This window comes from Euprymna scolopes, chromosome 14 (genome assembly GCF_053919585.1).
Source record: "Euprymna scolopes isolate OS-2025 chromosome 14, ASM5391958v1, whole genome shotgun sequence".
Lineage (NCBI taxonomy): Eukaryota > Metazoa > Mollusca > Cephalopoda > Sepiida > Sepiolidae > Euprymna > Euprymna scolopes.
In genome coordinates, this window is record NC_136495.1 from 76,418,829 (window position 1) to 76,437,529 (window position 18,701).

General features: G+C 36.5%; 1 protein-coding gene across 1 annotated transcript in view; it reads right to left on the bottom strand.

Moving 5' to 3' along the window:
• Positions 1–18,701, bottom strand: part of LOC145293101 (dynein axonemal heavy chain 3-like) — a 404,365-nt gene that overhangs the window by 377,606 nt on the left and 8,058 nt on the right. The window contains exons 3-4 of the mRNA XM_080139477.1: positions 11,431–11,605; positions 4,812–4,829 (exon numbers count right to left, since the gene is read on the bottom strand). Of these exons, the coding sequence (XP_079995603.1) occupies positions 4,812–4,829; positions 11,431–11,605 (193 nt within the window). The remainder of the gene's footprint in view (positions 1–4,811; positions 4,830–11,430; positions 11,606–18,701) is intronic.

An 18,701-nucleotide genomic window follows, 5' to 3' on the forward strand; every position in this document is an offset into this window, starting at 1 on the left:
CGTATTCACCAGATGAACAGTTCTAGGGAAAAAAAAACTCTGCTTATGAAAATTTCGTTTAGTTTTAGGCACAGATATAGAGTGAAAAAAGTTGTTGATGGTTGTTGTACCTATTTACAATGCCTCCCCACGGGACAGAGTTAGACACCAGGGTCGTTTTTTAATGTGGAGAAAAGGTACAAAAAAAAATTGTCTCAGTCGTGAAGGACTGCTCCTCCACCGAAAGAGAACAAGAAATGGAAGTGCAGCATCTGAAGAACAGATACTACACTTTGATCTTGTTTATATATTTTATTGAGAAAGAAAAAATTGAACATAAAAAACGTACAAAAAATTCAATTCAACAAAATTAGGCACAAGGCCCTACAAGAAATTGGGAGGGGGAGGGTACAGGGTCTTTTTGACTATGTAACAGATGAGACTTTGAAGTCTTACTCTTGACTGGCAACATTTACCAAAATACCTCAATCACTCTGTGGATCCTAATCTAACTAATAACCCCAGCGTTCAATGTAAAATTTAACTATGTACAATTTGTATATTCATTTCTGTATGTTGTGTGTGCATTTTTTTTTTTTTTTTTTTTTTTTGTGTGTGTGTGTGTGTATGTGTGAGAAAATAAAGTTCGATTTCATTAGAAAGAGTTCTTGAATTAATTGGCATAAAATGTTCGTGGAGTGGGAAAAAACTAATGAAAATGTTCATTTCAAAAAAGAAAAAAAAAAAAAAAAAAAAGGAAAAAACTACTAATGTGTTGTTAGTAAGACCCCCCTGTACTATTCTATGTGGCTAGATCCCCCACTGTTTTCCGGGGAACCGAAAACAAGCAGAGCATCCCTAATGGGGTTTGGGGAAGTCGCCTTAATGGAGGTGGGAGAAAATAAAGCAACGGATGGAGGGGGTAGGAAGGTGACCTCTGAGTAGGGGGATGACCGGGGGCATCAGAAAATAAAGATGAGGAGCAGGGGGGTTGGGCAGACTCAGAGGTTCTCTAATACCAAAAAATAAAATCAGGAACAGGATCTCATTTGTACCACCAGTCAAGAGTTACTTTACTGAACTTATAATGCTAACCTAGGCGGGATGGGTTCCGTAGGACCCAGCACCGCCCATGCCATGCCTAAGGAGGGAACACGTATTGAAACTTGGCTCCTCGACGGATGCACAAACTAGTGCTGTGCACCCACCTCTTGTCAAATTCCACTCTAGGCAACCCCTTCCAATCGCATCTGATCTTTACTTTAAGCAAATGTTTAAAGTAAACGATCAGATCCCGATCAGGAACAGATGTTCCTTCGTGGACCAACTTGAGGCGCGTGATCCAAATGGTCATGCGCGCTACTGCTAGGATCGCCAGGAAAACCAAACTTTCCTCCCTGGGGAACGGCGGCTCCATGTTGTACACAAAAGTTCCTACGTCGAGATCGAGCAGACACTCGGCATCGATGCGAGCTGTTACCCCCTCGACGTACTTTAATAGGGGCTGTATCCGGCTGCAACTAAAAAACGCGTGCTCGATTATTTCGGGCTCGCGTTCGTCACAGCACGGACAGAAGCGACTGGTATGTTCTTTATACCGGAAAAGTACGTCGAAGAGGGGCAGCGCATTTCGGACCAGTCGCCAAGTCAGGGAGAATTCCGAGTTATTCAGAATCTCCCGTCCCGGCGCCCAACGCCATTGAGAACGGACAACCTCCATCGACCATCCCATCCGCCTACAAAGTGGATCCTTCGCGGTCCCCTCCACTAAATCCCGATACAGTTTCTTCCTTGGCTGATCGAGGACATTGGTCCCCGGCAAAGCTCTAAGAGCGGTTCGGCATTCGGAGAAGAACTTGGACTCCCCCTTCGGTCTACGACGACCTTCTACCGAAGGGTTGGGTTTGAGATTGGGAAACGAGTTCTCAACCACAGGGACCCAAGGAGCGTCTCCTTCAAGCGAACGACCCAGGAAAGCCAATCTCTCGGCATTTCTATGACACAAGAGACTGGGCTGACCCAGGCCTCCCTCGCTCGGATTTTGAACACAGACCTCTCTGCAGACATAATGCTTACCCTCGTTCCACAAAAGTGAATCGAGGCGCCCTTGTAAGCGGGTTAGTCGTTCTGCAGGGAGAGGAAGTACAGACAAACGGTAAAGGATGAGCGGAAAGACGTATGTAGCACACGCCTCTGCCCGACCCTTCAAGGACAATTTCCTTCCAATCCAAGTCTTTACTGACGATTTGACCTTAGACTGTACTTCCGACCAATTCTTTTCCAGCTGAAGTCCCGGTCCAAACCAGACACCAAGAATGCGGACCGGTCCATCGGTCCAGCTGAAAATACCTGGAAGCGAGTTTACCCCGGTCCAGGCCCCCAACCGCAGGCCAACAGACTTGCTACGGTTGAAGATGGCCCCTGTTACTTATCTTGGCCAAAAGGCCAAGTGTTGTTGTATCTAGATGGATATTTGTTGTGAACGTTTTACTTTTTTTTTTTGCAAGAATGTTAACCTGCTTGACTTTATTATTGAGCTTTTTATTCAGAGAGTTCAATGTTGAAATCCAAGACTAGAAGAACATTGGGAAGCTACAAGACGTAGATGTATTGAAAAGTCGAGTATGACTGCCCACATATGTGTAACGTGGCGTGGCCATTACTTTTTAACTGTGCTGCTACAGTTCAAATCTCTCTTGAACCCCCACGCCATCTAGTACCGTCGCAAAGGAACAAACAAACAATTGAAAATAAAAATTCGACTCTGCATATTTTTTTAAGTGAAAATGAAATGCATTTATTCATGATTCTTCCAAAACAATGCATTTCATTATCTTGCAAAAGTCTCTTTGCACGCACATGTGCTTTTCTTAAAAGTCTCTGGTGCTGCTATCCCAAGCCGGCACCAGTCAGTGCTTTCTCACACTCGAGGTCCTGGATATGACCTTAAACTATATCCGATGGTGAGGCCCCAGCTTGCGGGCTTTGGGGAGTGTGGAGCCACCCTTTAATTGCCATTGCTCCTAGGTCTACTCTGACCCGGAGTGGTACTACCTGTTAGGGTCCCAACTAGGAGTTAAATAGAAACCGACTTGAAAAAAACACATTTTTTTTTTTGTACAAAGAGGTCACCACTTATCAAGGCCCGGAAGCCACTCAGGGATAAGGGTTATTGCATGTACAGTACGTTGTACGTTAGTGTTGAGATTTCATAAAGTGTCTACTTAAGGGTGGTTCATCAGGAATTTGTTTACGTTGGATTTGAAGACATTCAAGTTGTAGTCAGGTGGGAAACAGGAAGACGAAACAGAGTTCCACTGGCGTGCTGTTCTAAGAAAGAAGCTGTGTTATTCTATATTCTATTAAAAGATTTTTCTTCAAAATAACTGGATTCAGCATTAAATAACTCGAATAGGGTTGATATGCCGTAAAACAAAAACAACCAACCAACTCATACTCGACTTTAACACGGCCATCTTGCTCGTGTGCACTTTGCTTCTCTTTTGCATCATGTGATCTCCTTTTTTTTCCTTTTCTTGTGACGGAAGCTCGCACACACTTGTTAATTTGCATACATGTTTTAATGTCTGCTGTTGCTAAGATTTTCACTTGTCATCTATTCTTCGGCTGCTGCTGATATTATCACACGTGCTCATACATATGGAGGGGAAAAGGACATCATCGTTTTATTACATATAAAGGGGAAAAGGACACTATCTACCTTTGTAGGACACCTGTAGTGCAAGAAATGAGCTAAAATTTTGCAGTTATTTATTTGGAGTGGAAAAGGACACCATCTTTTTTTTTTTTTTACATGGAGGTCACCACTTATCAAGGTCCAGAGGCCACTCGAGGATAAGGGTTAATGGGTATACATTAGTTATTGTGATTTTAGCGTAGTAAACATTAGTGGGAATTTTTGTACCTTGGATTACTTAGGGGGAGGGTTCAATAAGAACTTGTTCACGTTGGACTTGAAGACAATCAGATTGTAGTCAGCTGGAAAGCAAGCAAAAGGAATAGAGTTCCACAGGCAAGCAGTTCTAAGAAAGAAGCCCTGTTCATGGAATCTACTGTTGGGTGTAGGCACAGATAAAGAGTGTGGGAAATTGTTGATAGTGGTTCTGGCTAGACAAGTGTTTTTCGTGAGAGTCTGGTGAGGGGGGACCAGAGATCGAAGTTCAGATGAGCACCTGCCATGAAAATAACGATAAAGCAGGGGCAGGCTCGCTACGTCTCTTCTGTGCGAAAGAAGTTGCAGAAAAGAGAAAAGGGCATCCCCCACAAAGCTACGAAGTCTATTTTGAACTTTATCAAGACAGAATAAGCTGCTTCTAGCAGCACCTGCCCAGATGTAGCAATAGTACACCATCGTTGGCCGAACCTGGCTTTTATATAGGTAGAGAACGGCATCAGGAGTGAGATATCTACTGGAGCGGTAGAAGGATCCCACCATTTTCCCAGCGATTTTTGCAATGGATTTGATATACGTGTTCCATTTCAGATCGGTAGGACACCCGTAGTGCAAGAAATGAGCTAAAATTTTGCAGGTATTTATTTAGGAAGAATATGAATGCATGCAAGAAGAAGAAGAAGAAGAAGAAGAAGAAGAAGAAGAAGAAGAAGAAGGAAAGCAAAGAAAAAAAACAATCAAAGACGAGCTTTCATGTGTGTAGGCAAGCAAAAAAAATATGATGCGATTTTCAGTTGGCAAAAAAAATTCGAATTTTAGAAATAAATTAAAATGTTTGCCAGTGAAGAGGTAGGGGGTAGGTACAAAAGCCAAATAAAGTGACTCTGTTTTTAAGAAGAAAATCCAGAAACATACTGACCATCAGCTGTTAACGATCCTGGAAACAAAGTCAAATGATTATTTCAGTAAAAAATAAAAAATAAAAAAAATTAGTAAAATATTTTTTTTCCATTTATTATGCCTCAAATGAATATACGAAATGTTGCAAAACATCCGGGTATCACTTCGACTCTGTCAATAGCACCCAAACACGCATGGTCAGTTTTAGTCACTTCAATATGTGCAATTGTGTGTAGCCACACGGAAAAAATTTGAACGTAAAAATTGCACCAGAAAAGTAATCGAACACAAGTAAACCAAACCCTGTCCCATTGCCACAATGTTGCATGCTTATGCCTGTTTTGAAAGTACTTTAATGGAATGTGCTCCGATGAACTTGTAGCACTTGTGCCCCTTGACGTACTTACTCCCAACTAACCAGACAAGCTGCAAAATCTCACCCTTTCACTGTTGCGGTTTCTAGATATCGGAAAGCCTTCAACTCTAATTGTTTCTTCCCTTGGACTTTGGAATTCCCTTCTTGTTTCCTGCTACTCTGACTGTACTAACCCGCAGAAGTTTAAATATAATTGTGAACAGAAATCTTGCTGCTCAACTCCCCACTTAGTCCTCTGTAGATGCGATCGCAAATAGTAGACCCTTAAATTCCAAGTGGCTTGCTTAGGATGAAAAAGAGTAGAAAAAAAAATTTTTTTGCATTCTTTTACTTTAACTCAAACTCAACATTCATCTTTAAATTGATGATTTTTAAAGGTTTTCCAGTATGCTAAAAACGAATATCACATTTAAATTTAGGACAGCAGATTAATTTTCTGTAGCGTAAGACCATTATTATTCGATGTAATCCATTATGTTTTCACTGACGGCCATGTTTTCCCAACTGAACAAGTACAAGTGTGTTACAAAACACCCCCTCCTCCCGAAGTTAAGAATGGCGATCGTCACTGTAATATTAAGTAATACATTGGAAAAAATTCCTTAATATCAAGAAATCTACTTGTCTGCTTCAAATTTGAATTTGATATTTATTTTTACCAGACCTGAAAGCCTTTAAAAGTTGTAATTTTAAAGGTGAGTGTTGAGTTGCCGTTAAAGTAAAAATTTGCTTTCTTTTTAAAAGAAAAAAATACGGTGTGCATCTTTGGGTAATGATAGGATTAATGCAATTCCCAATGTTTTAAATGACAAAAAAATAAATAAAAATAACTTGTTGTTAAGAATTTAAATGACAAAAAATAAATAAAAATAACTTGTTAAGAATTTAAATGAACGGTAAAGTCTTATATAAAGCAATGAGCGAAGAATGCAAACACGTGAACACATTTGCAAGAGAAATCATGAGGTATATTTTGTATTATAAAAGTATTTTATTTTATTTTTCATTCTGGAAATCGCTCCAGAAAAGGTATGAAGCCACTTGATGTAAAGAAATAAAAAAAATATACTACTATAAAGTCAAAAACTTGCCAACGATAAGTTTTAAATGGAATAGAGTTTGCCTCAGAAAACAGCAATTCTTCCCTTTTTGTTAGAAACATCGCTTCTGCAATGTGAGGACTAAAGGAAAAATAAAACAATTTAATTAAGGAGATTTGTTCATGCCATTAAGAATTTTAGACTTTGCTGTCAATCACGGAACTGCATTTCAGTTTGCGAAAATCTCCCCTCCCCCCAGCTAACTGACTGTTTCAGGTTTCAGCCCATCTCTGTCACAATGTCAAGGGTCCTGGGTCCCGAAACTTCATGACTCATGCTTGTAGGATGCGGATATTTCAGCGGATATAATTAGGTTCCATCCGAGGCAACGCCATGTCCATTATGACGTCATCTCACAACGTCTTAGTTTTGACAAAAAAAAAAAGTGTTTGCCTTTGTGTGACAGCAGCTAATATAAACTTATTGCAATAAACATGTTTTAAATTATTCTTAATCTCAACAATCAGTCCAATGATGGATCTGTTGCTGTCAGGCTGATATATATTTATGCAGAATAAGGACTGGGCTATCGTCGGAATTTTCCGGGCAGTTTATATAAAATGCCGAAAGGTGCTGAAGGAAAGATTCATAATTTTTTTTTTTTTTTGCACAAATGCTAGCCAATTTTTTAATCAAAAATATATAATTTCTGTTATTACAAAAAAAAATTTATTAAAAAATGAAAACAATATTCTTTTTGTTGTTATGAAGAAAATACAAATAAATAAGTATTGGACAATTTTTCATGAAACTTAAAAAAAATTAAAATTCAAATAAAAAAACACTCATTGTAAGGTAAGTTTCATGAATAATTTTTTTTTTTTTGGATAGCAAACCACTCATAGCAAATAAAAAATTTATTTGTTTTTTTTAATAATTTTTTTCTTTTCTTATTATTTTTTATATAATAAACCAATGATAGCAAACAAATATTTTCTTAATGATTTTTTAATGATTTTTTTTTTCTCTTTTGACTGCTGCTATTTCATTGGCTCAGAATTTCGGCACTTTCTGGCATTTTACGTAAACTGCCCTGAAAATTCCAACGATAACACGGTCCATATTTTACATAAGTACCTGATTCTCTGTAATCCGAGGAGATTCACCCTCCCAGGCTTTCCTTATCTCTTTGAGAAAGTGTTAGTTTGTTGTAATCGTTTAAAGGGAATGCCAATAGAGCTGCTCAGGTATTTTTGTAGGCTAGTATTCAGTGTGCAGACCTTTTGAAACCTCATTGTACTTTGTGTGCAACTTAACTAAATATTCTTAATCTTTGCAACACAATAAAATTATATTTTCTAAAAAATTATAATCGCATTTTTCTTTAATAGATTTGTATATCAGATTAAAAGCATAAATCTTCAAATCCCAAATTTATCTTAAAGTGCAAGAATTTTCGAAAAGTAATCACGGTTTTCTGAAGGATGTGATAGTGAGATCTGCTGGAGGTCTGCCAATAAAATAAGTGCCCATTTTTTAATTTTTATCTTTATTGATTCGTTTAATTGATTAAGAAATCGTTAACAATTAACAAAATAAATCCACTGGAATACAAGTTGAGGAAATAAACTATATACGTTTTTATTCATAGTCTCACATTACACATAACATAAAAGGGGTGTTCAATAAATAGTGTCCCTGACCAACTTCTGGTCGTCTGATCTAGCTGAAATTTTGTATGCACAATGATTTATCTCTCTATGCGATATGTGACAAATTAAAGCTCCAAACTAATTGTGATTTTTGATTTACAGATGTCTGAACTGAGTTAGGTGTGAAATAGAGTTTATTGAGTGTCGTGCAGTGATCCAGTTTTTGTATTTAAAAGGACTCAACACCACTGAAGAGTTCTGATGAAATGAAAGAAAAATATGGTAATGATGGTCATGATATGATCTTGTAAAACGTTAGCATCGTGAATTCAAACATGGTTGGAAATCTGTGGAAACAGCTCCCAGACCTGATCGCTTTCCTTCCGCCATTGATGAAGCATTTGAAAAATCAATATACAGTATAAAATGCAATACATTTATAGTCCTTTTAAGATTAATTTATTATTGCCGTGAAGGGTGTTGTTGCATTATATACTAATACGTCATTGCTTATCAAGAACCAAAGGCCATTCGAGGATAAGGGTAAATTAGTTTATTATGTCAACAGTGCGACAATGCCACAAAGATTGCTAAAGTGGTTGAAACTGGGCAAAAGTCGATTATTTAAGAGGAAGCTCAACAAGAATTTGTTAACCTTAGCCTTGAAAACGACCATATTGTAGTCAGCTGGGAAGCAATTCAAGAGTAATGTGTTCCAAAGATGGGTAGTTGTTGGAAAGAAACTCCGCTCATTGAAGTTATTTTTAGGATTACAGAGAAAGAAAGAAAAATTATTTACAATGATTTATATCTAGACAAGTTTTTGTTGTGAATATTTTTATAAAGGGAAATAGATTAGACCTCAGTCGAGCACATACCATGAAAATAACGATAAAATAGAGAAAGACTAGCACACTTACTTCTATGAGGAAAGAGAAGAGGACATTGCTCACTAGATTTCGAAGTTGGTTTTGTACTCTGTCAATGCGGGAAAGGATATTTTGATCAGCACCTCCCAAGATGTGACAATCGTACTCCATCTTTTGAAGTATTTGACTTTTGATTGCATCATGAGTGAAGTATTTTCTAGAGCAATAGAATGATCCAACAATTTTTCCAATGACCTTAGAAACAGAGTGGGTCTAAGTCTTTCATTTGAGGTCTTGGTTGAAGATCAGCTATAAGTACTTATGTAAGTTGGGGAGAAAACCAGTTATTTCAACTGGGATAAAGTGAGGATCCGAGTGTTAATGATGAAAAGAGATCAGCTTGGACAAACAGAAAGAGCTTGTTTTTTGTTTCATTTTTAAAATCCTCAGAAATCAAAGTGACCTCTTCCTGGGACTAACACTTGATGTCTATATGAGATACATAGATATTCGAATAATCTATTAAAGTTCTCTTTTACCTTTCAAACACAGAGTAAGTAAAGAAGTTGAGAACATAATTTTCTTCTCCCCAATTGACCATTTAAGTATGTTATAATATATCTTTCTTGTGGTATCTTGGTCGTACTGGATTCCAGGACAAGAATCCATCTAGTCTGGTGGAGTATCTAGCTTCTTGCTATTACTTGAGGTAACATCACTTGGAGAAGGTGCCCCATTCCTCGTAAAACCCAGTATGGGTTGGTCATACCAAGGAGATCTTAATTTGACTGCGAATATATGTGATTTTGAATATTTAGTTAGGGTTCACTTGTATGGAAAAGTTTCCTCATGCCAGGTTGTCCTGACAAACCCATGTACAGAGAGACATTAGACACTCGAAGATAGTGTCTAGTGGTGGTCTTTGAAACGTTACTATAGTTAGTTGTGTCATCTGCTTATGTATATCAAATAAATGATATTAGAATGTGATTTGGGAGATCACAGATGAAGATCCAGAAAGTTGGGCTCAGAATGAATCCAGGAGCCCAGTACTCCCACTCCAAGAAAAGGGCCATTCATTTCAATTGAGGCAAAGTGGGGACCTGAGTGTTGATGGTGAAAGAAGAGGAGCTTTGTTTTAGATGTATAAAAAGTAACCAGCCACATTTTTTCCTATTGCAAGACATGCTTTAGGTTGGAAGAGAGAGATCTTGATCATCAATGCTCTTCAAAGTGTTGCCATAGATGGTTGTGTCATCTGCATATATATAAAAGAAATGATCTTAGAATGTGATTTGGGAGATCACTGATGAAGATCAAGAAGAAGGTTGGGCCCAGAATGAATCCAGGAGCCCCCCCCCTCCCTCCAGCATTGATACGACATGCTTCAGACTTCTGTTCAACAACAATTACTTTTATAAACCGATCAGAGAGAAAATACTTGATGGTTAAAACATTGCCAGATATTCCATTGTGTCAGGGGGTGAGACACTTTTCATCATAGAAATAAGACCAAAGGAAAATTTTGTTTTTTATCTTTAGCCGTTTTAGTTGTGTTACTCATTTATTTCTAAACTAGCGGGAGCGCCCAATATTGCCGGGTCGTAAAATATGCTTAAATGTATTTTAATTCTTGCAGATTTTCTATTTATCATTACAAAGCCAATTCTTTAGTGAATATTATATTGTACCTAATATATAGTAGTGATTTCAAAAGCTTAAAAAGTAAACTTGACTTGGGTGCCATCAGCTAGAATCAAAACCAAGACATTTAGAACTTCTGCCACGTTCCTTACCAATCTAGCTATCGAGAGATAAGTAAGAAAGCTTTAATATCAAACGACTCGAAGAAATGAATCAAATTTGGGCAGAAAGAAGTAAAAATATGGCGGCAAGTTAAAACGAACATTTTGCATTTCAACTTGCCGATATCTGTTCGCGTTATTCAGACATCGAAAAATAAACCATCACTGGTGTATGATTACTATTTCCTGTTAATTTTAGTGTTATGTGATCCGTAGTTTAAAAGTTTATCAGTTAAATATTTTCATACAGACAAACAGGCAGACACACATACATCTACTGTTTTATTTATATTGTTTGAGAATGGTCTGAACAACCAGTGATAACGCTTTATTTGGATTCTGTAGATTGTTGTTCTCATTTCAAGTGTTATTTTCACAACGTTTTAGTTGAGGTAACGTATGACCTTTTTTAGGTGTATCTTGTAAAGCTCGATCATTTTTCGGTCGAACTCGGTGCACAAGGATCAGTGGCATAGAAGATAAAGTAATTGGTGAAAATTCAGTAGAAATGTTACACTCTTCTGGAGGTTGAAGGTTCAATCCTCAGTGCAAGCGACATTCAAAATACAATTTTGAACTGCTTAGGACTTCTACCCAGTTATAGCTGGCAGAACGAGAGCACGTTATCCACCCGGAATTAAATAAAGTGGTTTATTCGAAATTCTTTGCAGATTCCTGAGCTTGGCATAAAGATTTCCGAGTGTGACAAGATAAACCTAAAGAAGGTCGGAGGTTACATCGATTGAAACGTTGTGAAAATGACATTCAAGATGAGAACAGTAAGTTTGAAGAATCCAAATAATTCGAAGAACCTATCCTCATCTCCAAAATTCAGAAACGTACGAAATGATGAGCCATTTGTAAAATCCAAATATAAATCCACAATGTGTACATACTTTTGGATTTGGATCGAATCAAAGTTGGCAACTTCAGGTGTTGAGCAGAAGGTGTGAAGTTGTTCGCAATGGAATCACTCGGTTTTACAGACTTGTTTAATTCTTTGTACGGCGATGCCAGTGTCCAAGACACATCGTCCATAATGGGCGGGTGAGTTCCATTTTTGACTACAATCTGTAACAAGAAATTAATTTTTTATTTATTTTTTTATTGTATAAAGATAGAAAATAAATATAAAAAATGAATCATTTCATATTCAAAATATGATAAGCACACACACACACACACACACACGCACACACACACACACACACACATATATACATATATATATATATATATATATATATATATATATATATATATATATATATATATTAGCGGCACTTGTAATTTTTTTCAAGAACTTCAAATTTAAGCTAAATTTAATGTAACTGTTTAAGCAAACTATACCTCATTTGATTTGCCTTTTATTCTTCTATAATTTTACCTGTTTATATTTGACTTTTAATTGAAATATTCTAGTGTTCACGTCAATTAAAAAAAAATAACTTCAAATTGAGGAGGCAAAAAGAAAGTCCACACAATGGAAAATTGTTATTTAAATGTAGCTTTAGGGCATTAATGCAACACAAATACAACAGGAACACAATGAACTAGTTAATATTTAGTAACATAGCTCTTCTACAATTTGACAGCCTGCAATCTTTTTGGAATTCCTTGAATTAGACTATAGCAATACTTTGGGGAAAGAGCATCTAACTTTTCTTTAATTTTTGTCCGGAGTTCTTCCAAATTTGAAATTTTATCATTGCGTAACTGTTACTTGATGTAATGCCATACGTTTTCAATAGGATTGAGGTCTGGAGATTGTGCAGGCCAATCCAAACATGGAATATCATGCTCTTCCAGGAACCTCTTAACATTGCCAGCTATGTGAATGGGAGCGTTATCCTGCATGAAGATGGGATTATCATCCAAATTCCGACCAAAGTAGGGTAGAAAATGCTCAGTCAACATATTAATGTACTTGATCGAATTAATTCGACCATACAAGCGAACTATAAGCCCTGGACCATTGGTACTAATAATGCCCCACACCAAAGCTGAACCTCCACCACCTTGCAGCATTGAAACTGAGCACCTAGGATTAAATTCTTTGTCTTTTCTCCAGCGGACGTACTGCCTACCATTACCGCCTAACCTATTGAACTTGCTTTCGATGCTAAAAAGCATTTTTGACCAATATGAGGAGTCATAGTCTTCATTGCATCTGATGAAGTCCAGATGGAGCTTTCTGTTCTTTACAGAAATCATTGGCTTGCGTCTTGCAACATATCCTTGCAAATTAAATTCCTTTAATCTGTTCTTGACAGTAGAAAGAGACCACTTTTTAACAAGATTGCACTGTTGTTGGATTTGGGGAGCTTCTTAGGCTGCCGATCTTGATAGCATTGTCTTCCCTGTTAAAAGTAACTCTAGTGCGGCCAGATTTAGGAGAATCATGAACATTGCCAGTGTTTTGGTGCATTTCAATCTGCAGTCGATTGAATAAACCAGAAAGGTGGAGATTAATGAGCTCCTGACGATCACTAAGAGAAAGTCGTGGCATATGGACTAAATGTTACGCCGTATAACCTGAAACAACAACAATTACGATTAGAGATGCTTTGTTGCCTGTTGGTGGATATTTTAAACTGATTTAGGGGCGATAATTTAAGCTGGTTTTAAGCGAATTTGTTGCTGTGGACTTTCTTTTTGCCTTCTCAATTTGAAGTTATTTTATTAAATTGACTTAAACACTAGAATAGTTCAATTAAAAGTTAAATATGAACAGGTAAAATTATAGAGAAATAAAAGGCGAATCAAATGAGGTATTGGTTGTTGAAACAGTTACATTAAATTTAGCTTCTTTTTTTTTAAATTACAAGTGCGGACTTTCTTTTTGCCGGCACTATATATATATATATATATATATATATATATATATATATAAATCCTGTGTATCACTTTATTGCAGGTCAATAATTTTGAAATTGCTATGAGGCAGAGAAGTGAAATTTGGTACACTGGAAGAGCGTAACAAAGTGCCTGATTTTTGTGGAATTTGAACAAATATTTTGAAAGTTATGATAATTTTTCTATTTTCTGGTAATTTTAAATGTGTATCACTTTATTGCAAGTGTCTAAAAATGTATTTTTTCGATAATAAAACAATATTCTAACTTCATATTTCTATTTATATGAAATAAAGAACATATCCAGTAAAAACATTAACTAAAAACAAGAACGAAGTTCATATTATTTTGTTTCAGTAAATATTTATTTATCAACATAACTCCCATGCGTCAAAATCACTTTGAATGGCCTCTTGTCAACTGATGCTGTCAATCGGCGCATTTGAGATGATGTGATATTGTAGGAAATTTCCAAATCTTCCTCCAAAGTTCATCCTTCGACGAAAATTGAACACCTCTTTCATAAACTTTCATCTTTATTATCGACCAGAACTGCTCAATTGGGTTTATATCTGGAGAACAAGGTGGCCATGTCATCAAATTTTCTCCACTAATGCCTAATGACTTAAGTTAGGATGTCGTAGCCTTGGTTGAGTGGGATGGCACATTGTCGTGCATAAAAATCAATTTGCGGTGATTCGCCAATGGAAGGTCATCAGGCCATGATGACAAATGCTCATTTAAAAATAAAATTTAAGACTGGTTTCTTCTGACACTCGAAATGGTCCAATTAGTTCATCGCAGATTATTCCAGTGCAGCAGCTGCTCCAATAGACAGAAGCTACGTCTCACAACTTCGAGATTTGAAATTCATTTCCTCCTGGCTTGTCCAATCACAAGCCAGCTCTCTATCACGTGACAGAGTATATAAAAGGCGAAACCTAAAACCATTAACTCTCTTTTTCACTGTGCTCTGCCCAGAAGCACACATCATGAGTATTACAAGCTAGCTATATCTCTCTTCAAACTTCCATTTATTTCCACGTGCATTCTTTGTCATGCTAAGGAACTGTCCTTGTTGATACGACTCACACATACTCATAACAACACGGCAACGCACTGAAGTCTTTGCCTTTTCTTTCTCTTTTAACCTGCTTCCTTTGTTCCAGCAACTACTAGCTATGAACACGTGCGCGCATGAACACTGAACTATTGTCTCCCTCAACACGCTACTAACGAAAGTAACAAATAAAGTTTGTTAAGATAGAATGAAACTTCCATTTCGTCGTTCCCTCATTTCTATACCAGCTCAAAACATGACACCTCCACCTCACAGTTGACGATGGAATCAATGAGGGGTAGGGAATCCAAGAAGACTTCAAATTTTGGCCCACCCATCTGTTCCATTAAGTGTTGCTCTAGCCTCATCAGTGAAAAGAACATTTTCAAAGCTGGTTTTCATGTATTTCTGAGCCCAAGCCAAACGTTTTTTCTTATGAGTTTAGTTTAAAACAGGCGTTACTATAGTCTTAATACTTCTTGCAATTCCATTTAAGACATTACAGCGTGTCTTTCTGGACAAGGAAGGTATTCCAGCTTTGTCAAATATAGAAGCACTGTTGCTTCCTGCCAACTTGATAAGTTGACGGCAAATTTTTTTAACATCACGAGCAGAAGCTGACTTTCTTGTGCATTTGTCCTTCCTTGGTTTAATGTTTGGATTTTCGATGAATGAAGACAGTGTTTTTCGATCTCTTCCAAGCTCTTTGGCTAGATCTATGTGAGATAAACCTTCTGAAAGGCCTGTAACAACACATTTCTTTTCACTAACTGTCAATTGACCCTTTCTAGGCATTTTGGAAGACTTGCAATAAAGTGATACACACTTAAAATTACCAGAAAATATAAAAATTAGCATAATTTTTGTAAATATTTGTTCAAATTCCACAAAAATCAAGGAAATAAGGCACCTTGTTATGCTCTTCCAGTGTTATACCAAATTTCACTTCTCTGCTTTTCATAGTAATTTCAAAATTAAAAAAACATTGACCTGCAGTAAAGTGATACATGGGGTTATCTCTCTCTCTCTCTCTCTCTCTCTGTATATATATATATATATATATATATATATATATATATATAACTACTTCATTTACTCACATAAATTTAATATACGAAAGTATAGATTTATGCGTAAACTTTAAGTATTTACTTCAAAAGTGCTCAATACGTAGGTAGAGCTAGTTAGTAATTTATAAAATATATATGGCGATTAAGCTACACTGAATATTCTGCGTTTCATCCACTATAGGATTCATCAGGCTTATGCACGAATTCTGTGGTTGCTTCTTGTTTTTATATGTGTTGAGGATTCCTAGTTAGCCAATCATACATACATTTATACATAAACGATTACATATATATATATATATATATATATATATATATATATATATATATATATATATATATATATATGTGTGTGCATGTATGTGTGTACACATAGGTATATTTATATATATAAAAAAAAAAAAGGAAGGAAAAGATCTACCTTAAACCACGAACCTAGTTCTAAAACAGATCCTTTGTTCGATAAAATGCTTGCCCATTGGCTGATAGGAAGGGGCCCGGTGGATACTAGAAAGCTGATTGACTAACTAGAAATCCTCAACACATATAAAACAAGAAGCAACCACAGAATTCGCGCATAAGCCTGACGAATCCTAGAGTGGATGAAACGCAGAATATTCAGTGTAGCTTAATCGCCATATATATTTTATATATATATATATATATGTGTGTGTGTGTGCGTGTGTGTGTGTGTGTGTGTGTGTGTGTGTGTGTGTGTGTGTGTGTATATGTATTGTATATGTATTTGTATATGTATTATTATTATTATTATTATTATTATTATGATTTCAAAAAGGCGATGCAAAAAAAAATAAAATAAAATAAAAGGGAGGTGACCTCTTTCTTTATCGCTTCAGAAGCGAAAATTAAAAATACAAAAATAAGCAACGGTTAAAAAAAAAACTGCTTATATATAACTATAAAAAATTACAACAGTATATACCACAAAAAAATTGATCCATTAAGTCACCCATTGAAATTGGGCTAGATAGTTTGAATCAGAGAGGAGGAGGTTAATTTTTAAAGTCAATTAAATTTTTTACAATAAAGACTAAATCCAAAATTAGTCATTTTCTATTAGCCATATTTTTCTCTCTCACACCCACTCTCTCAACTCTTCTTTTCCTCCTTCTCCAGCTACATTTTAAATAATACTAGCCTAGGTGCCTAGCGTTGCCCGGTTGTTTGGAGGTGTGTGTTGAGCAAAAAAAAAAGAAAGAAAAATTAAGTGGTAGTAGGCAGACAGGCTTGAACTCATACCGCGAAGGAGAAAAAGGATGTGAAAAAAAAACGTGACGTGCTTGCTGTTGCGTCCATCGCCAAACCAGTAGTGACGTAAGTTTAAATTAAGGCTAGACAATCGAAAAGAGGGGATGACTTTCGAAAATATTGGCGAAAAAAGACCCCTCCTTGTAGAAAACTGCGCACTTAAGGGTGAAGGAATTAATGTTTTTAGCCAATTTTTCGATATTTGTTGTCCGAAGGGTTTAGCTTCAAAGTCATATCGATCTCGTGAAAATTCGTCGCCTCTGTTGAAAGTTTTAGGCAGGCATACATACATATATCTGCTACCACAACTGTTCTACTTCTACTAACCCAAGAATGCTGATTAATCCTTTCAATGTGACCATACTATCAAAGCCTCCTCTTCTGTGCACATCTCTTTATACCATCCAGGTTTAATCTTCCTCTGAGGTCATCAGATCTAAGCCTATCTAAGACTCACATTACACATCCATCATATCATATTCATATCATTTTCCTCCATGAAGCACTTGTTATCAACCTTCACTAGCTGGTTTCACTACCCATACATCATCAAATATTTGATAGACTCTTGCCTTGATCAAGAGTGATAATGCTCTGCTTGTTAGTAATGCTAGAAGTTTTCTGCACTTACTCCATCCAATTCTAACTCTTATAATCACACTAGAACTTGCTCCTCCCTATGTTTCAATTACCAAGGTTACACACTTCCGAGTAAACAGTCTTGCTATGTAAATATACTTTCTCTATATCTGAGTTCTCATCTGTCTCTATAGTCTTACAGTTTTTATTATTATCGCATTTCTGGGGATTTTATTTTTCTTAAACCTCTCAACCATTTAGCAGTGTCAAAGTAGAAGTCTGTGTTGTATACTGGGTTATATAACAAGTTTATATATGTGAGTGTTACATAATGAGTCTCTTTATCTTGTTAACGTGTTGTCTATTTGTGTGACGTCTTCCAATATATTATCATCTAGTGTATAAATGTATTTATTGATGTGTATATAATGATTATCTGTATGTGTCGATATAATAAACAGTTTATAAACAGAAAGACGGATAAACATCTTTTACATTTGTGCTGAACAAAAAACGACATACCTTGAATAACAACCATTTTCGTCTGTTCCGCGTGAAATGTAGTCATGTCTCTCACGAAAAACTCAAACAACCAAGTTGTTTCATATTTGCATTTATTGTGGTTGCGAGTTGTTGGTTTCAAAGTGGCACACCGTTTTCTTCTCCACAACTACATATGTTCATTTTCCCAGCCCAGTTCTCCCATGACTATCATCATCTGTCTCTACTCCACAACTCAAAGTTACCGACTATTCAATCTAACTCTACTTTATACGTGTAATCTAAAACTCACTTCTTTTCTGATGTCACTCTCTTCGTAGCATCAAAACACATCAACTGTTGTTTTTCCAAAATGTATTTTGTTTATCTATTTTTCCTCCCTAAATTCCTAAAACTGACACCTACATTCTCAGTGAAGAACATAACTATCAAAATGACATTTCATCCGTTTAGTTAACATTCCTGGAACCTACTTAATATAAATATTTTCATTCTTCTAAAACATTTTTCTATCTAAACTACAATAATCATCATTTTCAACTATTAGCAAGACTAACCGGTATTTTCTGGGAAGCTAATAACATAACAGTCTGCACTTCTTGCCCTGTCCAGGCGTTTTTATGTATATCATCCTTTTTACCCCCCCCCTCCTATTTGGTATAGTGTTGGAGCTGGGCGGCCCTCTGACTCATCGTCAATATCCTGCCCCCATAGCCGTCCGGCCAAAGGAACAAAGAGTGAGAAGTTTCTTTGCCCATTTTAATCAGTTCTAAAATCTCCTTCAGTTGAGCGGTTATGATTTTCTGGAACTCCATCTGTAGAAATTACAGACG